We start from the raw sequence: 27,869 nt of genomic DNA on the forward strand, positions 1-27,869 counted from the left end.
GCTCAAGGCCTTCCTCCCTTCCCTTCGCGGGCGGTCGGTTCAGGTCCTGACGGACAACACCACCGCGATGTGGTATGTCAACAAGCAGGGAGGAGTAGGGTTGCAGTGTCTCTGCAGAGAGGCTCTGCGTCTTTGGTCCTGGGTTCAGGATCATCAGATTTGTCTGATGGCAAATCATCTGGCCGAAGTTCTGAAAGTGCGTGCAGACAATCTCAGTCGGCAGTTCTCGGCCGACCATGAGTGGAGGCTTCATCCAGAGGTAGTTCGTCACGTCTTTCGGACGTGGGGGTCTCCTCGGGTGGACCGTTTCGCCACTCACGAGAATGCTCACTGCCCGTCATTCTGCAGTCTCCAGTAAGGAAAGGCTGTGCACAAGACCACGCTTTCGAGATGGATTATACTATGCATCAAGATCTGCTATTCCCTGGCGGGTAAGGACCCTCCAGAGGGTATAAGAGCTCATTCCACTAGGGCAAAGTCTTCTACATCTGTTTTGTCTAGGGGTGTACTTGTAGAGGACATTTGTAGAGCAGCGACTTGGGCTTCCCTCCACACTTTAGCCAAGCATTACTGCTTGGATTCCGAAGTGAGAAGGGACGACCACTTTGCGCGCTCTGTCCTCCAGGATTTTCTGGTATAGAGGAGTGAACACCCTCCTCCGGGAGTGGGGACTGCTGTGGGACTCTATTCACAAGTTGAGGGAGACACTGGCAGATGTATCCATCAGAAGAACAAGTTACTTACCTTCGGGAACCCTTTTTCTGGTGGATACAGTATCTGCCTGTGGATTCCTCACTGACCCACCCGCCTCCCCGTTGTCCACTCTTCTATACCTGAGTTACTGTGATGTTAATATGTTTTTATTGTTGAAGGAAAAGTTCTATTTCAATTGCTTTTCTGCATTGTTTTCACACTATGTGTGTTATCTTGACATTTGTGTACTGTGTATACCGTGTATATATCTACTGATGTCGGTCCGTCCGTGTGCCTCGAAGGCACGGAAAAAAAGGGCCAGCCACCGACGTCTCCCAGACCAGAGTCTCCTCGGGCCGAACCCCATTCTCTGCTGCCAGTCGCTGCCCTCCCGCGCCGCTCCTCCTCGTGGTCCGGCCACAGCGCTGCACAGCCTCCACTCGCAGCGGGAGAACAAGCCCTGACAGCCGGCAGTACCCGGGGCCCAACTCCTTCGGAATCTTCCTTTCGCGCCGGAGCAAATTCGTGGTAGTCTTGTAGCTGAATACAGCTAAAAGCTGGTGCTGTGATGGGCCGTCCATGGGAGCGACAGAGCAACACGTCTGCTCACTCCGCCATCTTGGCCACGCCCCCCCCACTTATCCATTTATAAATGATGCTTCAAAGAAATGTAACCTACAATATCACAGTTTTTAGGTCGAGCCTATAGCGGTAGGGCGCATGCGCAGCTCGCTTTGCGAGGCATGCAGTATTCAGTATGAAGTGGAAGCTCCACCCATGTTTTTAATTGGCTTGTGTCATTGTCTTTCGTAAATGCTGCCATCTGATTGATTATGAGACTTGTTAGTCCCTCCTTATTATGGCCATGTAATCATTTGTACCCTTCCATGGATACTGGCCCCTTTACTTTGAGTGTTACACGATACGGTACGTGTAACTTTATTCAGACTATGAGCACTACTTTGTGCCTTCTCGCCCCCGCCCACATTCCTGTTGTCTGTGATGCAATGTAATGCAATGGGTCTAGTGTAAATGCGAGTCCTATTGCATTGCAAATGCTTGTTTATCCAGCTGTGAAGTTAATAGTGAATTCTTTTATAAGGTTAACTCTTGGGTCAGACGCTAGATACTGCTGCATGCATTTTGATATAATATGATTGCTTGTGATAGAAAACCACAATTGCCTGTACTTGTTCATCCACTTTATCCTAACTAGGGGGGCGGTATATTCAGGGAGCTGGATATGGTACAGTCTTAACGCCCCATGTTTGCTTAGTGAATGGTTGGGCCGGGTGGCGACAGCATTCCAGAGAGCCATGCAGAGAGTGTGCATTTTGTATTTGTATTTGTATTTTGTATTTAAATTTGTAGGGCGCGCAGCTACCCACAAGGGGTCTCCCGGCGCCAGAGAAGCAGTGATTGACGCATCGCAGATGTTATTGAGAGAAGAGCCAGGTCTTAAGTTCTCTGCGGAATTTCAGCAAAGATGGTTCAAGTTTCAGTGACGCCGGGAGGGAGTTCCAGAGCCTTGGGGCAACGCAGGAAAAGGCGCGCCCGCCCATTCTCATTAGTTTGAAGCGTGGAGTTTGGAAATTGCCTAGGCCAGATGATCTAAGGTGGCGGGGAGGAAAGTATTGTTGAACCAGGGCCTGGAGATAGACTGGGGCTGACCCTTGCTTGATTTTGTGCATGAAGCAAAGGGCCTTGAATTTGACGCGATTGGCAATGTGGAGCCAATGAAGGTCGTTGGGAGCAGGGGAGATTGGGGATCTCCATTGGACCTTGCATAAAAGCCGGGCCGCTGAATTCTGAACTAACTGAAGCCTTCTCTGAAGCTCCAGTGTGAGTCCGAGGTACAGTACATTGCCGTAGTCCAGGCAGGAGGTGATTAAGGCGTGGACTACTGATCGTCTGGACCCTACCGGTAGCATCCACAGTATTTTTCTAAGCCAGCCCAGGATGGAAAAGCATGTGGCGGCCACCTTAACCACTTGGTATCGCATCGAGAGCGAGTCATCCATGACAAATCCAAGGTTGCGAACCTGAGTCGCTGGGAGAGGTGGAGGGCCCATTACTGGAGGCCAGTGCAAAGGGCTCCAGAGATGTTTCTGCTTGCCCAAAATGAGGACCTCCGTTTTATCTCCGTTCAGCTTCAAAAGGTTCGTCTGCATCCACTCGGCCACTCTGCCGAGACCATGTTTAAGGGCGGATGGGGCATTTGCTGCGGATGAGGAGAGGGAGAAAAGGATCTGGGTATCATCTGCGTATGAGTAAAGGGATAGGCCAGCGTCTTCCACGATGGTAGCTAGGGGTCTTACGTAGATATTGAAGAGCACAGGGCTCAGTGAAGACCCCTGCGGGACGCCATACGCAGAGGAACGGACAGAGGAAGAGGAACCAGAAGAGACCACCTGAAAAGTACGTTTGTTCAAAAACGAAACCAGCCAGGCAAGGGCAGGGCCGGTCACACCAGCCATTCTCAGGGCTCGCAGAAGAATGGGGTGCGAGACCGTGTCGAATGCGGCGCTTAGGTCTAAAAGAATAAGCGCCGCAGTCTCACCCTGGTCAAGGCGGGCATGTAGGTTCACAGTTACCCCCAGAAGGGTAGTTTCAGTGGAGTGGTGGGGGCGAAATCCAGACTGGGATGGAAGTAGAAATCCTATGTTCTCCATATGTGAGGAAAGGTGGATGTTAATATGCCTCTCCAGGATTTTAGAGAACATGGGAAGCAGCGAAATAGGCCGAAAAGTAGCGAGTATCTTGGGGTCTGCCCCAGGTTTTTTCAGGAGTGGTACCACCAGCGCTCTTTTCCATTCCTCCGGGACTATAGATTCCCGCAGTGAGGAGTTCAAGAGCTCTTGGATGACTAGTAGAGCCTCAGGAGAGAGCTGGATGGAGAATGTTCATGGGGATTGGATCCAGGGGGGAGCCCGAGTTGACCTTCGTCATGTGAGCCAGTAGTGAGGTGGGATCTAACAAGGGCCAGTTTGAGATCTGAGTTTGCTGGGATGCCGGGCTCAAAGGATCCATTGTGGCGGGACCGGGAGGAGGCTTGGGGGGGACAGAAGACAGAGTGTTGTAAATGGTTTCAACTTTGGATATGAAGAAGTCTGCAATCTGATTGCATTCCACTTCTCCCAACACTGGAGGCGTGGGGGCGGTGTTTGAGCCTGCTAGTTTTTTAACCATAGAAAAAAGGGTCTTCGGCCGGTTAATGGCTTTTTCAATAGAGTCCGAGACAAAGAGAGCTTTTGCCTTTCTGCAGGCTTGGTGGTACCGCTTGAGAGCAGATGGATAGATTAATTTATCGTTCGAGGCGTAGGTTTTCCTCCAAGATCTCTCCAGATGTTTACATTCGGATTTGATAACTTTCAAATCAGCCGTGAACCATGGGGCGGAGGTAAGATGGGAGATTGGTCGTCTAGGACGGAGTGGCAGGTGTCGGTTGACATTGGAGGTAAGCCAAAAGGATACTTCCTGCGTCAGGGAGATACACCCAAGATTGGTATCAGGGTAGGTGGCAGAAAGAGAGGCATTGAATGCCGAAACGTTCAGTTTGGACCAGGCTCTAAGGTTGCCCATGGGGCCGGGAGGAGGCATGCCCTTTGTAGTTTCCGCAGGCATAGTGAAGTAAATGGCGAAGTGGTCAGACCAGTCCAGGGGGAGCGCAGGGGAAGTACAATCAAACAGAATATTGGAAATGATGGGGTCGAGTAGGTGGCCAGCCTGGTGGGTGGGGCCTTGATTGCGCAGAGTTAGATTAATAGCCTCGCAGTCGGATAGAAGCGTTCTGCTTAAGCCATTTTGTGTATCCTCTAGGTGGAAATTTAGATCTCCTAAAATCGTAAAATTGGCTGCCTTCAGAGCGTGTGGGGCAACATATTCAGCGAATGAGGCCAGCCACTGCGTGGGTTTATCAGGGGGGCGATAGATGAGGATGCCCGATAGTGTCAGTTGGGGGGAGACAGCTAACTTGAATATCGCAGCTTCGCAGTTAGGAAAAGGGGCAGCGTTAAGGGAGCAGGAGTACATATCTTAAAAATGATCGCTATCCCACCACCTTTCCCGGTGGGACGATCATGTCTGACTGTAACATATCCCGGTTGCAGAGCACTGGCCACGTCGGGGCCAGAGCTCACATGAAGCCAGGTTTCCGTTAGGAACAGGGCATCCGTCTGAGAGGAGACTAATAGGTCGAATATATGGTCTCTAGCAAATACCAATGACCCCTGAAACTGAGTTCAGAGAAGCAAAGCAAATGGCCTACTGGAGACAGTCCGGTAGGACCATGTGCCTGCATAACCATTTGAAGTTTAGCCCAATATGTAGTGTAGCCAATAGCATTCAGTCTGCCAGAGTTGGATAGTTATGGCCTGGGGAGTAGAGGATGAAGGTCATGTGGTGAAAAAGGCGCCATGTATTTTGGGAATCAAGAAAGGTTAACTTGCTTAGATGAAAGGAGACCGTGATGGGCAACTCTTGCACCTTAGGATCAGGAAACACTGCATTGGCAGCCGAAAACTGATGTGTGAGTCAGAGGGTAACAGAAGTAGCAATGTGTTTGAAAATGAAATCTGGGCATAGTGCGACAAAGCAGCAGAGCCCAGCTGGTGAAAAGTGTTCGAAATTAGAAGTGGGTAGAGAACAGTTAACTGGTGTTCAGGTAGGAGAACAGTAACAAGCATTTGCAATGCAATAGGTCTCGCATTTACGCGAGTTTGAGCAATTGACATTGCAATTGACAATGCCTTTTATTTTTGTAAATGTGAGACCTATTCCATTGCAAATGCTTGCTTTCTTCCTAGTTGCATTGTTTTGTGAGCATTTTATTTTGAAAGCAAAGGATCATCAATCTTGCTGTCAAATGTCTGCAAATATTTGTATCTAATTAGAGAGCATTCTGGGCGCATTGTATGTAGCCTGATATTTTTAAATTTTGCAAATGTGTGCACACTTTTACACTGGAACCACTGTCAGTAGTGCAGTCCGAGCTTACATTTCCTTAGAACACTCAGCCTAATAAGAAAGGCTTTGTATTAAAGTTCAGCTGGCTGCCCTCCACCAAAACGGTGTACGCCTGCCGTTAGCCAAAAATGTGTGGTATTTTATCATTTACTCCAGTATTGGAACTTTCATAGATTCCCATGCTTGTATCATTCCCCGTCGTCGGAATGGGAGTCCCCGGTATACATAAAATAGCAATAGAAACCATCCCCAAAATAGAACCAAGGCCCATTCTTGTTTTTCAACCTATCCACTTCTTTTTGTAAAAGAGACCCAAAAAAAATGAACAACCAATAAGATAGGCCTCACACCTTAGAACCCTCCTGAGAGAAGCTCCGAACCTCATATTTTCTACCGCACGTTGTGGTAAGGAGTCTCCACTGAGCTCTGCTCAGTTTTTTCATATTATCCTTACATCTACAGTGTATCACCAGTTTTTTCTTCAAGACCTGCTTGGACTTTGTGTCAAGATGTCTGATAATGAGAAGAAAGCCCTCTTTAAAGCCTGTGCAACTTACGCTAAGAAGAGGTTGTATGTGGAGGACAAGCACAAGGATTGTATTTACTGTCTGTATACAGACCACAAGGCAGCCGACTGTAAAATATGCCGCACTTTTTCAACAAAAACTCTACGAGACCGTGAAGGACATCTTTTAACCTGGTTCCAGAAGCTTAAGTCCAGGAAAGAACCAGTTTCCAGTGATAGTGACACAGCCTCTGCAACATCTTCCAGAAGGTTTTCAAAAAGGGTAGAGTCTCCCCTTCACCTTCTGAAAAACGTCCTGGTAAGGCCTTAAAAAGACCTCTTGTAGGTCTGAAAGGCGTAGTCCTGGCGAATCTCCTCACCGAGGTGTAAAGGAGAGGGAAGGACTGTCTATGGGAGTGATGTCTGAGAGGAAATCCAGCTCTGTTCCTCCATCTTCTCCTCCTGCAGCTCCAAAGACTTTCAAAAAGCCCTCTTCACTCTCTTCTGAGGTGAAATCAATGAAAAAAACTCCCTCGTCGACGACGCTGTTAGCGACTCCGTCGACGAAAGCTTCAAAGGTACAGTCCCAGTCTTCTGTTTCATCTATAGCTCCATCGACGGGCTCGTCGACTGTGATTTCATCGTCTTCGGGACTATTGCAGAGTTCCGCGTCGTTGACTTCGACGCCGGTGGTGCTGACAACATTGACGAGGATTTCAACGACGAGGGTGATGACTGCTACCACATCGACGATGATCACGACGACGGCTGGGGTGTCGACAACGTCCCTTTTGTCGTCAACGATTCTCAGAAATTACTATTTCTCTTAAAAAGCACCAAATTACGCCTGATATGACATCCCCCAGGAGGATGACTCCTCTACCTCCAGCACTCCTTCTTGTAGAAGAGGAGTCTGAAGAAGATGATGGTCCTTTCGCATATGCGAATAGCCCTTCTGAATTACACGTCAAGTGTCAAGACACAAACTCAGAGGGGGATTACGGAGAGGAGCAGCATAATGATCCTTCCTCAAATTATCAAGAGGACTACCATCAGGAGATGGTCTCCATGCCTTCCTACTAACTAGCAGACTTGCAATCCATGCTTTCGGACTATAGAAGATGATTTGCGACGCAACCTCCAATTCCAGCGGTGGTACCAGGTACGGCTGTTCCTCCTGCTCAGCGTGCTACCACCCCCCCAATTGCCGACATCTCAACCAATACTGAGGGCTCAAGACGCACCACCTGTCGTGTCTCTCTTTCACGATGACACCTCGGATGAAGACCAGGGCACAGGAGCAATACCAGATCCTGATGCAGAGTGGGATGACTAAGTCATTGCTGATCCGGCTTCTCCTGCACCAGCACCTGTTGACTCCCCACTCCTGCGGACATTGCGGGTTTCCATAATTTGATGGAAAGGGCCTTGAGATTTGAGCTGCCCACGCAGATGGAGCAGTCTGAATGCTTCCTCTATGACTTCAAAGAGCCTTACAGGAAAACAGTCCGATCTAACCCTATAGTTGGTCACGTCTGGGATGAGGGGTTGAAAGTGATGAAGAATCCTGCTACAGTGATTGCAGTTTACCTTGCATTGAGAAGAACTATAAGGCTCCAGAGGATAGTCCGACCTGCTTGGTCAGTCAGCCAAAACCAGACTCATTTCTCAGGCTTCCCAAAGAAAGTCGAGGAATCCTTCAGCTCCTCTCACAACGCCTCCAGATAAAGAGGGCAGATGCCTGGATAATGCGGGCAAGAGGTTTTCTTCCATGTCCAGTCTGTTGGTCAGAGCGGCGAACGCTTTAGCGATACTGGGTCACTATGATCCCCTGATGTGGTGCGATCTTTCCCCATATCTGGACCAATTGCCTGACAATGCCAAAAAAGAGGCGAAGAGGATTTTTCAGGAGGGAGAGGTAACAGCGGCTGAAGTGATTGACTGTGCAATGGACATTGCAACAACGGCGTTCCGCTCCCTGGCGGGCGCTGCTGTCCTTCGGCGTCAAGGCTGGCTGCAGGTGACATGGTTCCGTCCGGAGGTCCAGAACAAGATCCTGGATCTTCCCTTTGATGGGGAAGCTCTTTTTGGGAAACATGATGATGCGCTCCAGGACATCAAGAAAGACACGTAGACCGCAGGATCCTTAGGGACTCTTCAGTACCCTAAGGTCCCCTTCCGTGGAGCCAGAGGGAGAGGTAATGCCACGCATAGAGGAGGGTACCAGCAACAACGGTATTCCTCATATGCATCAAATTCACAATCTTACCGGCCGAGTTATAACCAGCGGCAAAATCAATCCTCTTCTTTCTCTCAATCGTCTAACAGAGGAAGATAAGGACACCATGGGAGGGGCTCCTCGAAGCGTCAATAGCGGCTTGCTGGCTCTTACTACTGTCCCTTCTCCTCCTGTAACATCAGTGGGAGGCAGACTATCACATTACCTCCACAACTGGCAACAAATAACATTGGATCGTTGGGTGCTGAAGATTATTCAATGCGGCCATACTCTGGAGTTTGTCCAAGCACCACCTTCCAAGCCCCCACGCACCACTGTATCAAAACATCTCCGTCTTCTATGGTTGGAAGTCCATCAAATGTTCCTCAAAGGAGCGATAGAACCGGTCCCTATCTCTTAGCGGGGAGAGACTTTCTACTCCTGGTTCGGAAGACTTTAGAAAAGTGGCCTATTTTAGATCTGATTGAGCTCTACACCTATCTCATCAAACAATCATTTCGGATGGTTTCTCTACAGGACATCCTTTGGCTTCTCAACTCGGGGTATTACATGGCCAAGAGCCACTTTCAGTTCAAGGTTCTACCTTTTGAACTCCGATCTGCTCCGCGGATCTTTACAAAGGTGTTGGCTCCAGTAGCAGATTTTCTTCGAAAACAACATCATCAGGTCTTCCCTTATCTGGACGATTGGTTGCTGAAAACTCCTACCAGGCACGCAGCACAAGAATCAGTTATAGCATGCACACGCCTGTTCAACAATCTCGGACTACCTCTCAACGGAGAAAAGTCTACTCTCTGTCCATCCAGAACAGACAGATTTCTGGGAGCCATTCTGGACACGCCCATCAAAAAAGCTTTTCCGACCCTGGAGAGGCAAGAAAAGCTGATGACCATGGCCTCTTGGTTGTTAAAAAAACAGTCACTTTCAGTTCGCCTCTACAAGTCCCTCCTGGGGTCCATTTCCTCCTGCATACCTCTGATTCCTCACTGCAGGTTGCGGATGCATCCACTCTATGGGTCCTTCGACGACAAGATCTCAGTTACCGTGGCCATGAGGGACGCTGCATCATGGTGGATGAGCAAGCAAAACATTTCTCAGAGCCTTTCCTTCAGGATCACCCCTGCTCCTCACATAATAACTACAGACGCCTCGCTAGAGGGCTGAGGGGCAGTATTACAATACCTTCATGTAAGCGGCCGTTGGCTACCCCAGCATCGTCTTCTACATATCAATCTACTGGAGCTCAGAGCGATTCGCCTGGCCTTGCAGGCTTTTCTTCCACGAATACAGCAGTCTGCTGTTCTAATACGTACAGACAATAAGACGGCCATGCAATATATAAGCAAGGAAGGCGGCACCAGACCTCGACAATTGTCACAAGAAGCCCAGACAATTTGGGAGCGGGCAATCCAGCAGGAAGTATCACTACAGACGGAGCACCTTCCAGGTGTTCTCAACAGAGCAGGGGACACACTCAGCAGACTGAAGTAGGTCAGCCACGAGTGGGAACTGGACCACTCCACTCAACGGAAGGCCTTTCGCAGATGGGGCAGGCCTTCCATATATCTCTTTGCCACGCCGGAGAACAAAAAAATTAGGATTTTACGCAAGCAGGCTTCACCATTCGGGATCATTGGGAAATGCGCTTTCGATGGCCTCGTCAGGCGTATTTGTTTACGCTCCCCCCCCCCTCCCATTCCTCTGATCCCCAGACTTCTCAGGAAGCTCAAAGCAGAACCCTGCAAGATGTTTCTGATAGCTCCTGTGTGGCTCGACAGTTTTGGTTCACAGAACTGCACCTTCTTTCCCTGGACCTTCCACTTCCGCTGCAGCCGATTCCTTCGCTGCTGACTATGTCCCAGGGCCAAGTCTAGCATCCGGATCCGCAGTCTCTGCAGCTCTCGGCATGGCTCCTGAGCAGCGAGAATTTCTTGGTTTGACCTTTTCAACAGAATGTAGGGAGGTCCTTTCTCAGGCTAGAGCCCCAAGTACCAACAAGACATATAAGTTGAAGTGGAAGCGTTTCTGCATTTGGTGCCAGCAAAAGGGTATCCATCCTTTTAAGTCTGAACCGTATTAAGTTCCATATACTCTTTCAGTGGCAAAATCGGGACTGGCTCACTCTTCTATTAAGGTGCATCTTGCAGCCATCTCTCGCTTCAGACGCACATCTTCAGGGCCGTCCCTCTGATCAGCAAGGATAATTAAACAGTTTCTCAAGGGCCTGTTCAGAGTGTTCCCTCCAGTCAAGCCTTCTTTGGCATCGTAACTTGGTTCTCGCCCAGCTCATGAAACCTCTCATCGAACCTATTCATCAGGCGGAGTTGAAATTCCTCTCCTGGAAGGTAGCTCTTCTGCTAGCCTTGACGTTGGCTAGACGAGTGGGAGAACTGCAGGCTCCCACCATTCAGGAACCTTTTCTTCAATTTAAAAAAGGTACAGTGATACTGCGTACCAACCCAAAGTTCATACCGAAAGTGCCTTTAGACTTTAAATGAGCCGATTATACTTAAAACTTTTTTCCCCTCAACCTTCTACTCCCGCAGAAAAGGCACTTCACTCTTGATATTCAGAGATGCTTAAAATTCTATCTCCTACGTACTAAGGGTTTCAGGAAGTCTTCTCAACTATTTATGTCCTTTGGTGGCCCTCGTAAGGGTTTTTCCCTTTCCAAGCAGATGATTGCTCGTTGGATTACCAGCGCTATACAGTATTGTCACAGAGCCCCTGGAAGGGCGGGTCCGTGCTCATTCCACGAGGGCAATTTCTTCATCGACAGCCCTCTTTGCCGGAGTTCCGATTCGGGAGATCTGCAGGGCGGCGACCTGGAGCAGTACCCATATGTTTACAAGGCATTACAGCAGTCGGCAACGCAGTCCTGAGGAACCTCTTTGAGTAGTGGTGAGTTTTCCCTTTCATCCCTCCTTCCACGTTACTGTTTTTTCAGCTCTTGCACACTTTTTAACCTTATGCGTTTATATTTGCTAAGTTTTTTCTAAGTGTGTTATTGACCATTGAATTTGTCATTATGATGCATATGCAATTTCTTTGTTCTTAGTTTTACAATGGTCATGGTTCCAGAAATGTGCTGATAACTGCTAGCTACTCTGATACAAGCATGGGAATCTATGAAAGTTCCAATACTGGAGTAAGAAAACAAGTTACTTACCGGTAACTTTGGTTTTCCAGTATTGGAAACTTTCATAGATTCCCATGCGACTCACCCTCCTCCCCTGAGAAAGATCGGCCTCTACCATCTTCAGGGGTGTTTTTTCACAACGGCTACGAAAATCTGAGGTTCTGAGCTTCTCTCAGGAGGGTTCTAAGGGGTGAGATTAATCTGATTGGTTGTTCATTTTTTTTGGTCTCTTTTACAAAAAGAGGTGGATAGGTTGCAAAACAAGAATGAGCCGAGGCCCTGTTTTGGTGAAGGTTTCTATTGCTATTCTATGTAGACCGGGACTCCCATTCCGACGATGGGGAATGATACAAGCATGGGAATCTATGAAAGTTTCCAATACAGGAGAACCAAAGTTACAGGTAAGTAACTTGTTTTCTTATTCTTACCTTTGCCCAGTAGGGCTCTTCTCTGGGTACTCTCAAGGGTTATCTTTCTGCTCTATCCGCTTTCCTGTGGCTGCCTGACCAGCCCTCTTTATTTAAGTCCCCTATTGTAAATAGGTTTCTGAAAGGGCTTGTACATGTTTCCCCCTTCATCATGCCTGTAAGAAAGTGCCCTCTTTTTGCATGGGTGACCCCACTTTTTGCCAAACTGTTAATGTGCTTTGAGTGTGCCCTGGGTTCCCTCCAATCAGGGCCTATGTTCTTTCCCTAAACTGCATTGATACAAAACCACATTGGCACTCTTTGGCCATCTGTAAGACCCTTGTAAATGGTACAATAGGTACCAAGGGCACTGTGGCCAGGGAAGGCCTCTAAGGGTTGCAGCACTTATTGTGCCACCCTTACATCTTGCTTCCAAAGTAGCTTACCTGCAAAATAGACAACATTTGTCATTGTTCAAGGTACCTGCCGTTAAAGCATTTATGGAAGGACTCAAAAGAATAATTCCTCCAAGGGTACCACCCCCTCCAGTGTGGAATCTAAACATCGTTCTCACTAAATTAATGGGTCCCCCATTCGAACCTCTACATAAATGTGAGTCAGTGAGCTACAGGCACTAACTATTCAAGAACCATTTTTCCAACTCCATCATAACAAAGTGGTTCATAGAACAAATCCCAAATTCCTTCCTAAAGTTATTTCTCCCTTCCATCTCAACCAATCTGTTGAGTTGCCAGTGTTCTTCTCGCAACCACAGACAGTAGCAGAAAGAGCTATTCATACACTGGACGTAAAAAGAGTACTTCTTTACTATATTGACAGAACAAAACCTTTTTGCAAAAGAAAACCACTTTTTGTATCCTCCCCACCACCACATAAAGGCAATCCCATATCAAAGTCTGGAATTGCAAGGTGGATTGTCAAATGTATACAAATTTGCTATCACAAAGCAAAACGTACACTATCTCTTCTCCCTGAAACCTACTCTACCCGCGAAATAAGGACTTCCATGGGAATTTTAGGGAACCTTCCCTTGGATGGCATCTGCAAAGCAGCTACATGGTCTACACCGCACACATTCACAAAACACTATTGTGTAGATATGCAGGCAAAACAACAAGCTAGTGTGGGCCAAGCTATACTCAAAACATTATTTCAAACTACTGCAACAGATATTGGTGGTCGCTGCTAAGGGAGAATACTGCTATGTAATCTATGCACAGTGTGTGATCTGCAGCTCATATGCCTCGAGCGGAAAATGCCACTTACCAGTATGCATCTGTTCTTGGCATGTAGAGCTGTAGATTCACACACGCCAACCCACCTCCCGGGATACCTTTATCTGTACCAGTATTATCTTATTTAGGTACATCACATAGGCATCTTTTTCTGTTTCTTACAAAACTCCATCATTTCCCTTCTTGGCGAATAAACAATCTGAAGATGGAGTCGATGCCCATGCGCACTATTGTCCACAGGAGGAGTCACCTATCTTGTGACTTCCAAAGACTTATACCAACACAACAACAAAGTGCAAACATCCGGGCCCAACACTAGATGGCGATCTATGCACAGTATGTGAATCTGCAGCTCTACATGCCAAGAACAGATGCATACTGGTAAGTAGCATTTTCCGTCGGGAATTGGGGCAAATCAGAATTGGACATGTTTCAATGCAGAATTTAAACTTGGAACAGACACAATGAAGGAACCTTCAAGCCAATCCATAAAGCAGAATAAAAAATACAAAAACACTAAAAACTTAGTTTCAAAGAGCAACCACATAGCTATTCAGGATCTGCAAAATGCAAGAGCTTATGGCAAATGATCCTTCACTGCAAATCCCCAATTTCTTTCCAAAGTCACCTCACACTTCCGTAATAATCAACCCATGCAGCTGCCAGCACTCTAACAGCAACCAAAGACACATGTACAAGAGCTCTTGACATGTTAGACATTCGTAGGACAATCATACTATTTGGAAGAAACTAAACTAATCAGAAAAAAAAGCCATTTCTCTTATGGGTGATACTCATCAATGGTCATAAGCACTGAATAGTCCCGCCCAGGTGCGGGGATCCCAAAGCACCAATCAAATACAATATATATATATGTATTTTTAAACCTTTAAAAAAATACGTAGTACCCTAAAAGCATACACATATATGTATATACATATATATTTTTACCAACAACTAGTCCAGTTGTAGTGAGCTCTATTGCACAGTGTGTGCCGGTATTGAGGGTGGACTGTCCCTCGCTTATATGTATCACCAAAAGGAATCGAAGATTCACCATACTCCAAGAGAATGAGGTGCCTCAATATCGATTTATTTGCATGAGTGCAAATTTCACCGTAACCACCACCAACGTGTTTCAACCCAAACAGGTCTTGCTCAGGGTACCCTGAGCAAGAACCATTTGGGTTGAAACGCTCTCTCTTCGGCACCCATGCGGATGGCGAATATGAAAATGGATCAAGATACTCTCAAAGTGATGGGCAATGAGAAATGTAAAGAATTCTGACGTAGATTCCATACATATGACTGCCACCTGTACCAACAGTGGATTCAACCCCCTCATTGGTTAACTCACCGCCACTGCCAAAGAAGATCACATTACCGTGCTCACGGACCTGTCTGAGAGAGAGAAACTCCTCATCCAGCGGTTTCAACAACAACAAAAAAACGGAAAAACAATGAACTCTCGCTTCCCTTTACTCCGTGTCTTACTCCGGTGGGGGCGAAAGTATTATAGCACACCTAGGCGAGTGGTGCAACATCGTAAAAGACAAGTATTGTACAAAATGGCACCCCATCAGGTTCAAGACCGAAAAGTTGGAATAATTCTGGATCGTTGAACAAATTATGTGTATATTTATACATTGTTCTTGTGGTGAATCAATTTGATTTTATTTGAACAAAAGTAAAAAGTAGAAGCTTTTAAATGCGGTGTGTTTCTATTTTTGAGTGCTTGACAAGAGTTATGTGCAACTATATAGTGCAAAATAATTTTTTGCTTAACATTATGTAACTACGTTGGTAACCAACCTGGAGCAACAGTGCGTAGTGGTCGAGTCGGAATGACTCGAGGTAGGGTGGTCTGATGTTAGGCATGGTTTAGACAAACTTGCCACCAAAAATAGGAGTGCTTCTCTGTCTGATTGATTATTAAGCAGCTACCACCGCCATGCCTCCTGCTCAACGCCTGATCTCTTTGCAAACACGACTTGTTACACCTATCTGTGTCTGGTCTATGCATGGGTAGATGAAGATTTCCCTCCTCTGCCGGTAAGTAGCTACCACCGCCATGCCTCCTGATCTCTTTGCAAACATGCTACCAAAATCTGATACACCATCAACACCCTCGCCCCAATGTAATCTTCATCACAGAGACTTGTCTCAACTCCTCCTCCACCCCGGGCATCACGGCTGCAACATCCAATGGCTACAAGATGATGCACAGAGACCGCACGCCGAATAGCCCCAATAGCTATCGACATAAAGCACTACATCTGCCTCAGTCACCTCAACTTCCACCTCAACAATTCCACATACACCATTTCTTCCAACCTCCTGGAATTTATGAGGAACATCAACCTCACCCAGGTAGTCACCGAACCCACACACAGCGCAGGACACACACTTGACCCAATCTTCATGGCCAGCGACAGAGTCAAATACAGTTGTGTCGGGGTCTAACCGGCCGAAGGAGGACTCGGTTGACTTGCTGGCTGGCATCCGGTTGCCTACCCTCACGGAGGCAGAACGGGAGACCCTTGAGGCACCGCTCACGGCTGAAGAGTTGGGCCGAGCCATTAGTGATCTCCGCTCGGGAAAAGCCATGGGTCCTAATGGGCTGCCTATCGAGCTTTTTAAGATTCATTCTGCTGCTCAGAGCCCCTACTTGAAGCGAATGTTCGAGGAAAGCAGGGAGAGGGGTCTGCTGCCACGGGACCAGCGCATAGCCACCATAGTGGCCATCCCCAAGGAAGGCAAACCAAGAGACTCTTGTGCCTCTTATAGGCCTATCTCTTTGCTGAACGCGGAGCCCAAGATATTGGCCACGGTGCTGGCCAATAGGCTCAGACCCGTCCTGCCGACCCTGGTCCACCCGGACCAGTTGGGTTTTATGCCCCATCGCAACACGGCACTTAACCTTCGCCGGTTACATGGAGTACTGGGGCGCTGCCAAACCTTCAAGGAGGATGCAGTAGTGGTATCACTTGATGCCACTATGGTTTTTGACATTTTAGAATGGCCTTATATGATGGCGGTCCTCCAGAAACTGGGCTTTGGTCCTGAGTTCATCAAGTGGGTGCGTCTCCTCTACGCTGAGCCTTTGACCCAGGTAACGGTAAACAACAAACTCTCTGAGGTTTTTGCGTTAGAGAAGGGGACACGACAGGGGTGTCCCCTCTCGCCCCTGCTTTTTGCCCTATCCCTGGAACCACTTGCGGCTTGGATCAGGCAAGACCTGTCCCTGAAAGGGGCTCCGGTGGACCGATGGATGGGAGGACAGGATATAATTGTATGCGGATGACATCCTTCTCTATCTCACAAGACCTCGGAGGTCCCTGATGGAAGCCATGGACATCTTTACTAGTTTCGGGAGGAACTCCGGGTACAGCATTAATTGGGGCAAGTCTGACATGTATGTCCTTCACGGAAACCCTCCAGTGGTCCCCCGGAATTGCCCGATTAAGACAGCCACAGATGGGTTTAAATACCTGGGGATCTTTATCTCCAAATACAAGGCCACCAGATACGAAAGGAACCTCCTGCCACCACTGCAGCATTTCAAGAGGGACTCGATCTCCTGGCGGAAACTCCCGCTGTCCCTGCTAGGTAGGGCGTCGCTCTTTAAAATGATGGCGTTGCTGAGATTCTTATATGCCCTGCAGAACTATCCAGACCTGGTTCCACAATCTTATTTCGCGTCTATTGAATCCACGCTTAGAGAGCTGTTATGGGTCGGGATGCCTCGAATCTCCCTTCAGAAACTTACGTTAGGCTGGTTTGATGGAGGTATAGCACTCCCGGACATTTGGAAGTATTATTGGGCCGCACATCTCTCGGCCATCAATCAGGGCACATACTCTGACGGCGACGATCCGGGGTTTGGAATGGACCAATGGCTCCTACCGGGCGGGAACTTTGAGGCGGCACTGTACTCCAAACCTGGCAGGTACCCGCTTACAGGGCCCACTAAACACTCGGTCCAACTGTGGCACACCATCCAACACAAATTGGGATGGGCAGACACTTTGACTCTGGCTACCCCGTTATGGGTATCGGAAAGATTGGGTACCCTGGGCCACAGCAAAGGGTTCCACAAGTGGGACCTAATCGGGATCTCCCACATAAGGGACTTGTGGGGTTCAGAAGGTGTTGTTTCTTTTGACTCACTGCAACGCACATATGAGCTTGCTCACACAGAACATTTCAGATATTTACAGGTCAGACACTCCCTACAATCCAACATCCCCCCCGGGGACTCTCCCCCCGGCCTCATCCCCCCTGGAGGACAGACTACTTTATGGCCACCTACCCGAGCACGCCATATCCCTCACATGCAAGAAAATTATCAATAACTCCCCAGACTTGCTGCGGCCCCTCAAAGGGAAGTGGGAGGTGGATGGGTTAGAAATAGATGAGGAGGAGTGGAGAAGTGCCCTAGCGTCCCCAAAGGAAGTAGCCATCTCGGCCAGACTTAGGCTGATTCAGCTCAAAATTCTCCATAGAGTCTACATATCTGGAACTAGACTGCAGTTGATGGCCCGCAGTGAAGACGGGCTATGCAGGAGGGGGTGTGGAGAGGTGGGGACGTTCTTCCACATAATATGGGAGTGCCCTTTGCTCCAGACTTATTGGCAATGGATAAATCGATGCATGTGGGAGGTAGAACTCCGAGTGGGAGACAAGAGGTGTCTCCTAAAACATCTGGGAGCGTACTGACCTATCGGCTCATGGGAGGACATGGGCCACATTGTGCTTTGTAATAGCAAAGAGGAACATAGCAAGGCTATGGGGGGCAGGGGAACCTCCGAAATTGGGCTCATGGAAAACTGACATGGACTGGTGCATGCTCCAGGAGAAAACAGTCTGTGTGGCCAGGGGATGTCCCCGGAAGTGGGCTGTTGTGTGGTCCAACTGGAACGAATACAGGGGCCACATATGCGAACCCCTCCAGATCACACCGGTTGACAAACCACTCGCAGTGCTGAATACTAAGTGATAAACTGTAATGAATGTTTCCATAATTTTCTGCTCAGTCGGATTGGGCTTCCTAAGGTACACTTGTATATAATGTACTGTATTTTTTTTGTGACGATCACCACTGTTTTCTATAACGTTAATAAAAAGATTTTTAAAAAAAATACAGCTGTGTCACAGAACTCACCTGGAGCAGCCACGCCATCATCGACTTCACCATCACTGGATCCTCAGTCACCACCACCAGGCTTTCCAGCTCCTCCACAGTTTTAACACAGTGACTCTGGTCCAGTGGATTGAAAACCCTCAACACGATTTCACAGCCAACCTGGAACAAGCAGTCCAGAATTTCACCACCTGGGACACCGACAGTCAAGCATTCCAGGACCTTAACACCCACCAATCAAGCCAGCTGGTTCACACCAGAACTCAGGACTATGAAACCCAGCTGCAAACGACTGGAGAGAAGATGGCGCACCAGCAGAAACCACTTAGACTGAGCCAACTTCAAGTCTGCTCTCATCGAATACCACCAATAACTCAAAGTCACGACAAAAGACACCCTGGCACACCTCATAGAAGCAAGTGCCAAACACAGCAAGGAACTCTTCCGCATCTTCAGAGCGTTATCCTGCCCGACAGCCACCAAGAACATGATCTCTCCTTCACAGGAACTCTGCGACACACTTGCAAACTACTTCCAAAACAAGATTTCCACCAATTATAGAAACGTTGAATCCCAAACCACCAACCTCTACAGCATCCCCTTACCACACAGAACACCCACGGACCCTTGTCCCTACCGCCTCTTCAACCTCAGAAGTAAGGAAATCCGTTTCCAACTCACCACCATTCTCAATGCATCCATCACTACAGCCACCTTCCCCGGCGCATGGAAACACGCATAAGTCAGACCCCTCCTCAAAAAAAATCTCTGCAAACTCAAAAACTACCAACCCACCAACCCATCTTGCTGCTCTTATTCCCCGGCAAAGTTCTTGAGAAAGCCATCAACCCACAGCTCACCGAACACCTGGAGAGAAACAACCTTATTGATGCCTCGCAATCCGGTTTCTGCGCCAATCCCAGCACCGAGACCACCGACGACATCCATACCCTATTCGCAGGAAAGAATCAGCAGCCCTGTTCCTCCTCGGCCACTCCGCAGGGTTCTACACCTTCTCACCACACACTCATCAAGAGACTGCGTCACATCGGGATCCAGGAAGACGCCCTCTGATGGATTGCATTCTTCCTCAGAGGACGAACCCAGAGAATCCACTTCCATCCTTTCGCCTCAGACCCTAAGCGCACCATCTGCCACATCCCTCTAGGTTCATACCTCAGCCCCACCCTCTTCAACACGTATATGACATACCTAGCAGACATAGTCAGAACACACAACTTCAACATCATATCCTACATTGATGACATTCAGCTCATCCTCTAGCTCTCAGCAGACCCTCCACATGGATCAACTTCCTTAACTTCATGATGAACGTCGCCGATTGGAGGAAGATCAACTGTGAAGCTCAGCACTGACAAGACTGAAGTGCTGATCTTTGGAAACACCACCTCTACATGGAGCAACACCCGGTGGCCCGCTGAACTCGGTAACACTCCAACATACCATGCTCGCAATCTTGACACCATACAGGACAGCAAACCCTCAATGAAACAGATCAACTCGGTCTCCTCCACCAGCTTCTACACCCTCCACATGCTCCCCATCGGCCTGAGATAAAACATCACTCAAGTCCTATCCACCAGCCAGATGGAGTACGGGAACTCACTGTACACAGGAGCCACCACCCAACTCATGAAGAGACTCCAGACAATACAGAATTCAGCGGCCATACTCATCCTGAACCTGCCTAAACGGACCCACATCACCTGCCACCTCAGGAACCTCCGCTAACTCCCCGTCCAGAAAAGATGCCAATTCAAGATGCTGGAACATGCCTACAAAGCCCTCCACGACCAAGTACCATCATATATAAACCACTGCCTGAACTTCCACCAACCCTCCAGAGCTCTTGGCTCCACCTCCCTCACCCGGACACCCCACATCCGACACAGTAGAGAATCAGATTCACTAGAGCTTTGCGTTTTCTCAGCAGAGTCTCAATGCAAACTGGTCTGTTCCCAGTTGCGAAGAGCCCAAAATTTCAGGAGTCCACCTTTTTTCACAGGAGGAGCTCAACTGATGCAGCCACGGGTCCATGACCTAGCGAGGCACCTCTTGGGGATCAGGAACTCATTCCAGCAGGTCTCGGGCTAGTCAGTTGGGCAATTGCAGGGAGGCCTCTGGAGCTTGTTGTGTCCCTGTGGCTCTGACAGGAGATCAGCCAACTTGAGTCACTCTGTTCCCTGGGGAGCATGGCAGTACTTCTTCTGTAATGTCCACAGGTCCAGGAGTGTACTGAAGAGTGGCTCTCGAGGTCCAGTATTTGTACCTGGTGCCAGCCTTTGAAATTGGGAGGATTCGCTATATTACCAGAACATCTGGTTCTGGAAAGTTCTTCCCTTCCCCTAATAAGGCTGCAAGAAGTCTTGTGTAAAAAAAGACTAGTGTCAAGTTCCTTTTTTGTGTGCTGGAGGCCATTACTTTGAAGTGTAAGTGGAGCAAGGCACAGCTCCACCCCCAGTCATACAATTAGGATGACCCATGCTGTCCTCACCTAGCCCCCTTTTATGTCAATGTCTGGAATTGAATACACAAACCCCAACAGCGGAGCCATTCACATTCATGTGACTCAGGACACTGGCAGAAGCCACAATTGGTTAGAACAAGAAAAGGTCAACTAAAAAAAAAAGTGCAATTTTCGGGATAGTGGCTTAAAATCCAACTTTACCATTAAAGATGATTTTAAGTTACAGTTTACTTGAGTGCAAACACTATTTCTCGATCTCTTCCCAATCAAAAGTTATTATTTAATAAATACAAAAAGGTAACCTAGTGTTAGTCAATAGGAGAGATAGACAGGTCAAAGCTGCACTACAAGCTATAGTGGCAGGCTGATACGTGTTTTGAAAGGCTACTTTAGTGGGTGGCACAATGAGAACTGCATACCCACTAGTAGCATTTAATTTGCACGCCCTGAGCATGTGTAGTACCATATTCTACGGACTTACAAGTAAAATAAATGTGCCTATTAGGTGTAGGCCAATTTTACTTAGCAGGAGGCATAAGTACTGGTTGGAAGTGGTAAAGTGCACAAAGTTCTTAAGCCTACAAAATGAATTCAGCAAATCAGGAGGGGTGAAGGCAGTTCCTACAATGAGAATTATTATATGTTTATGCTAAATAATTCTGCCTTGGTTTTCAATGGAATACAACATTTCCCAAGACTTCATCATTTGTAGGTCTCGCCTAAGCAGCGCATGCACTGTCTCAACGAGAGATGCTGTATACACTATAGTGGGGGGAGCTCCTCCAACTTTCCGCATATCTTTGTCATTGACTGAGGTCAGTAAATGCTGCCTTCCAATTGGTTTAAGGCTTGTTAGTGCCTCCTCATGACGAGTATGTTGTCATTTGTATCCTTCCAAGGCTGCTGGCCCCTTTACTCGCCGCACTTTTTTCTGGCACGCAGCCTAATCACAAGAGCGCGCACGCAATGACTGCTTCCTGGCCGGCTTTATGGAAGGCAGCGTCACGTGATCCGGTTTCACCACCACCGGCAGCAGCTGCAGGATCGCCATGTCCGTGCACTAAGGAGCAGTAGAAAGGTGCGTGCAACATACTTCTGTGCGTGTCAGTTAAGTGGCAAGAGCTACCGAGATTACTACACAATAATGCTATGTTTAAATGGCAAACCTCGTCACCATTTAAACGGTGGGCAGAACATCGTGCAGAACCCCCTGCCCTTCCAGCGAGTCCCTGAACAGGTTTACATCGTTAAATTCAATGCCCCCAGTGTCAACAGCCCACGTGCCTGGCGGCGTCTCGAGGCCGATGCCAGCCCCGGGTGTTCAGGTGCATACAATGCGCTCATCCAGGCATTGAGATGTTCTTACCTGCTGCAGCTGCTGTCGTCCTGCTCTGCCGCGCACACTCCCAGGGTCTGCGTCCGGCTGCCATCTCCAAAGACCGTCAAACGCCTCCCCCCGGTACCAGGCTGAGCCCTGGCCGCCTGGGTAGGCACCGCCCCTCTCCGCCTTCTCTACAGACTCACGGGAGCCACAGTAAGCGGCACGGACAGAGCTGGCCAGTGCCTCTCTTGGGCTCAGTTCCCAAGTGTTGGGCTGGCATACCAGAGGGCCGCAGCAGCACGCGGACAAGCGTCAGGCTACCTCTAGCGCTACCAGTGCTTAACAGGAACTACATGGGCAGAGCTAGACAGCCCAGTGGGTAGCAGCGCCGGTTCTCACACTGCGGGACATGCACAACATGGGCAGAGGTGGGCCGGACAGGCAAAGAGGGGCGAGGAAGACGGTAAATTCACCCGAGGCCGAGCCAGGGCAGTCCAGCACGGCTGTGAGAGCCGAGCCCGCCAATAATCTTCATCTGAATATTCCTGCACGTGCTCTCATCAACCTCTCCGTCCCAGTCATAACTGAATAAGGTGTCCCTGCCTCAGAGAGAACCGTATCACGCCACGGGACCTTAATCCCACTTTTTAAGTGGGATTAAGGTCCCGTGCTTTAAGGTCCAGGGCTTTAAGTGGGACGAAAAAACTGGGGGGGTCTCTCAAAGGGGTGTGGCCGATGTCATTAGGGGCGTGGCTTAGAAACACATAACCTGGAAATCTGTGCTTAGCATAGTGTGCCCTCCGACTAGTATTTTTCTGCTTCTGTAATCCCATCCAGCTTGGCACAGAAGCAGTCTGGCCTAACTTGGATGCACTGTGTCAAAGCATTATGCAGCACACAAAGTAATAACTCAGCGTGGGCTGCTCTCTACTCTGGGGCAGGGGCACAGCCGAACAGTTCACCTGCCCGCCTATGTAGGCTAGCACTTTCTAGGTGCCCCCTGCAAGCTCTGTGTGCATGGGGCCGGGGTGCTCTGTGTGGCCCAAAACACCTCGGAGTGGGAGGCAGACGGCACGCCCAGCACAACGCCACCAGAACCAGCAGCCCGCAGAGGCAGCATGGGCCGCTCTGTACTCTGCTCCAGGGCGGGGGCACTGCCGAAACACTTCACCTGCCTGCAGGCATTGCGGGTGCCGCCTATGTAGGCTACCACTTTCTGGGCGCTGCTGCGAGCCCCGGTGTGCCCATGGCCTAATGTACTTCGCGGCCAAGGAGTTGCGCTTTGCTCGCATTTAGTTTGGCATCTAGTCGGTGCTGTGCCTGAACACTCTTCACCATGCTCACCTACCTGGTGGACATGGAGTGCTTCAGTTACCCCAAGTGCCCCATCATCTCCTTTTCGGGCTACTTCACCATGATAGCCGTGACCTGTGTCCTTGAAACGGTAGAACCTAATAATGTATTTTTATGGGAATATGCCGGTAACTGTTAACTCGATCTTAACTACACACAACATCAAATATTTATTTAAAAACAGTGTGGCTAGTATTGCAGCGGGAATGAGCAGCAACCCACACACTGCATGTTCTCTTTTGTTTGGTTTATTTTGTTTTTTTACCCTAACATGTTTTTAAAATGTTTTCAAGAGCATCACATTGTCTCTTCACCTCATCCTCTCTTCATCTCATCGTCTCTTGTATAAATGTTCATTCTTTGAGAATGATAGTTTCTAAAATCCTTTCTGTTGCATTTTGGGGCTTGTAGTATACTACAGTGTGCATACCGGCACTGATGCCAACATGCCTGTCACCCCTGCAGTATATCATACATGTAGTCTGAGTCTCACGGGACTGGCGATACAGTAAACACTGGGTACTCTTGTCTAAAATGTACACACTGTTTTTAGTTTCCTTGTACTCTGTTGGTATCCATTTTAAATCTCTCATCACAAAGGGTACAATATTTCCTCTGTTATGTTATCAGCCTATGAATGGTTGACTAATGCCTGGTGTTCTCACTCCCTGCTCTGTCCAGCGCTTTGAAATCCTGGTGGGTGGAGATTTCGCTTTAAAATAAAAATGATGAAACTTAATGAAAAAAGTAGTGCTCTCTGATTTCTTTGCATCTTTTGGCAAAATGAAACACAGTCCTGGGTGCCAAAACCCAGGGAGTGTGGCTGGGGCTCGGCATTCACCCATCGGGGCTCTTTGGGTTCTTTCGTATCAAGCCTTTGCTGGTGAAAACTTTTTTATTAAGAGCGCTTCACACCATTCTTCTGCAGTTTCTAACCACTGTAAACATGAGGTTACCGCTACCCTGTTTAAATTTACCGATCTCGTATGAATAAGGAAGGCGCTTTTTGAGGCAGCAGAATCCCTCAGCCGCCATCAGCTAAAATGCCGAGTGTCACGCTCCCCCTCCGCTTATGTGCTACATAGCTAAATACATATACATATAAGATCCCAATGGCGGGACCGATTGGCATTGCCAATGCTTGTTCTATGCTTAACATAAGGTAGGACATCTTATGTCCCTCTTTACTTTCTTTTTATTTCCTGAAACTCCTTATTTACGTTTATTTCAAAAACTGCACATAAAGATAATTTCCTGAATTATGTTTTATGCTTATTGTCTAGTTTATTTTCAGATAAATGTGTAAACAATTTAATCAACTTTAAGGTGAGCATTACAAATGAAAGCATATAACATGGCACACCAGCATCAGTAACAGCAAAAGGCTAACTGCTTAATATATTTGTCTACTTAAATTCATATGTTCTTTTCCTTTTTTAGAAAGTGTTATGCAAGTATTGAAAGACAGAATATGAATTTGTTTAGTACCTTAAAATTAAATCCATCTTTCACATTTATAATTTGGAACGCAAGAGTTTTTACCATATCATAATAAATCAGAAGATGGTCAGGACATGCAAAAGCCGTCTAATGTTTAGAGGTTTATCACTATTTACATAGAAAATATGATGGTTGATAAAGGAAAACTTGTTTTGTTCTTTCGCAGTGCTACAACTGTGAAGAAGAAGCCATGTATCACTGCTGCTGGAACACATCTTACTGCTCTATCAAGTGTCAGCAGGAACACTGGCATGCCGAACACAAGCGCACTTGCCGCAGAAAAAGATGAAACTTAAAAAGTTCTGTAGTAGTTTTCAAGCTTGTTACTGTTCTGAAACACAGAGGTGTTATTATTCCCAGACACAGCGGTTTTTGTTTCCAAGAAGCCAAAATTGCTTAGAATTTGCTTCCTGTTCTTGCACCAGCTTTTAAACTCATCTTCGTAAAATGTTTTGCACCGTAGTTTCAAAACGTCATCTTCAGTTGATAAGTCCTATTTTTTAATAGGATCACTTAGAAAAAAATTGCATCAGTGAAATGTGTTCTTTTACAATATTTTACTTGAAATTATTTTGTGGTTCAAGCAAATTTTAAGATGTTTGGGTTTTATGGAGATTTTAACTTGTAAAGCAGATCACATGAAACACAGACATGCGAATTATTACAAAATGAACGTTTAAAACAGTGATCTGAATGTAAAACGAACTATAGAACTTTTTCAAATGTCATGAAAATATACTACCTTGATGTACCATTAATTTCGTAACCTGTTTGAGCTGTTTATTCAGCTTTATTTAGTGTCTAAAGGCATTATCTGTTGGTAATACCAGTGGGTATATGATTAAAATTAGGGAACAGGGTTGACACTGCAGGTGCTGCTAGTCCTGCATATTTTTTTCCTGAATGTTTCCCAGTCACTTTTTGGTGCATCTTTTCTTTTCTATATATACATTTTATAACAAATTATTAGTGTCGAACTCCTAGTTAAGATTTCAGGGAATTGGAATTAATCTTTTACTGAGCTGGATCTTAGAGAAAAATGAATATTTTAATTTACATTTTTAAATTTTGCACATGTCATTGTTGTCCAAACAAGGAGCGCGTGTTTAAAAAAAAATAAAAGCCAAATACTACCTTATATGCACCCATGGATTCTTAGTTGAGGCGTATCAGTTACTTTGAAATTTTCCCCCTCATTTAACTTCGAATGCATTTTACCGCATAGTACATATTCCTCTGCAAAATCAGTAATAAAAGGAACAAAAAGCACTTACGTTGCACAGAAGAAGTTTGTATTTCCAACAAAACATATATCATTTAAGGTGCTTTCTTCTAATATCAAACACTGATGTGCTGCATGACAGGATCTCTGTTTCCATAAACAGCCAACAGCCTAAATACCAAGGCCTAATTGCTTAAGTCTTCTAATATCAATCACCTGAAATGCAAAATAATCCACCTACATGTGACAACTTAGAATGTGCTCAGATTTCTTTGATGGCTGAAATTGAAAAAGAAAAGTTTTTAATATGTCACACATTTACTGGTTATCAAATATATGCCCCTATGTTCAACATCAGCAGATAGAAGTGATCTATTTGCTTGCATATTTCTGTGGCCATTTCATAATGAAAACGAATGCATGTCACTTTTCTCGTATTAAAGATGCTGTAATTTGTGAAAACTCTGTGTTTTGCAGAATATCTGAATTAAGAAGCAGTAACAATAGGAATGGATCGATAGTGGAATTACCTTTTTTGATCACAAACAACTTTGGTTTATTCATTGTCCAGAATGCTTGATGGGCTTTATTTCTTTTTTTGCTTTGGAAAAATGTTTTAACCTTGTTAAAATGGGCTATACCCCCTTAGTAATAGACCTTTAAATTCTTTCTGAGGGTGGTCCTGGTCTAAGTCTGTAGATTACCATTAATCATCTAGATATTTTTGAACAAAATAGAGACAAATGTACATATTTATTTAGAACTTTGATATTTATTGAATGCGTTTAGACAATGGCAGCAGAGGATTTGTAATGAAAGCCGTTAAACACATTTTCTCCAGGTTTTGCCAGGGAAAAGCAAAAATTGCATTGTGAATATGGGCCTTCTATGAAATAACAGTGACACCCTGATGGTTTTGTAAATTTATCTCTGTGAAAATCTTGTTAGATTATTTTTTAGAGTTCCACAACTTCGATCCACCCCTATGAAAGTAAATAATTGTGGAAAGACATTTTGGTGTAAATCATTCCAGAAAATGTAAAACTTACCTGGTATCTGCATGAAAATAATATTTGTGTTATTTTGGCTTTCTTCTTTTGTCTGTTGATTCAGCTGCACATTTCTAAGTTTCTCCAGTGTAAAAAAAAATTTGAACTGTTCTACTGGAAAAAAGTGAAAAAGTGGCCTCGTTCTGTATGCATTCTAGCAAAAAAAAATACAATTGATTGTTTTAGAAATCAATATTATACATTACTTCACAGCAAATGATACAACTATATTAAGATGTTGAGCTTAGCCACTATGCACATTGTAATTATTCATTGTGGCTGTCCAATTCTATGATGCATTCTGGCATTTTGTTATTGGCTCTGATTAGCAGCATATAGAGTCATTTAATGTGTTAACATTTGTTAATAAATGTATTTAAACAAAAGCTGTCTGTTCATATGTCAATGCTAAGAGAATGCTCAGATCCAGAAAATGCATTGCGTGCAGGATGCCTCCCGGGCATGCCATTTTGAAACAGGGAGGCTGGGGAGTGTTGCCTCCATTCAGGTGAGAAAGGACTATTACACTAACCTTTAGCAAGCACTGGTATGGACCAACTTACTAAGTCTGGACTGAAAGAACAGACAA

General features: G+C 46.7%; 1 protein-coding gene across 4 annotated transcripts in view; it reads left to right on the forward strand.

Annotated features, from left to right (window-relative positions):
* ZMYND11 (zinc finger MYND-type containing 11) overlaps nt 1-27,666 on the forward strand; it is an 836,880-nt gene extending 809,214 nt beyond the window's left edge. For all 4 annotated transcript variants that reach the window (XM_078663281.1, XM_078663280.1, XM_078663283.1 and 1 more), the window contains one exon: nt 25,176-27,666. In XM_078663281.1, the coding sequence (XP_078519407.1) occupies nt 25,176-25,298 (123 nt within the window). In that variant the 3' untranslated portion in view covers nt 25,299-27,666. The remainder of the gene's footprint in view (nt 1-25,175) is intronic.
* The last annotated feature ends 203 nt before the right edge of the window (nt 27,667-27,869 follow it).

Source organism: Lissotriton helveticus, chromosome 10, assembly GCF_964261635.1.
Source record: "Lissotriton helveticus chromosome 10, aLisHel1.1, whole genome shotgun sequence".
NCBI classification, from domain to species: domain Eukaryota; kingdom Metazoa; phylum Chordata; class Amphibia; order Caudata; family Salamandridae; genus Lissotriton; species Lissotriton helveticus.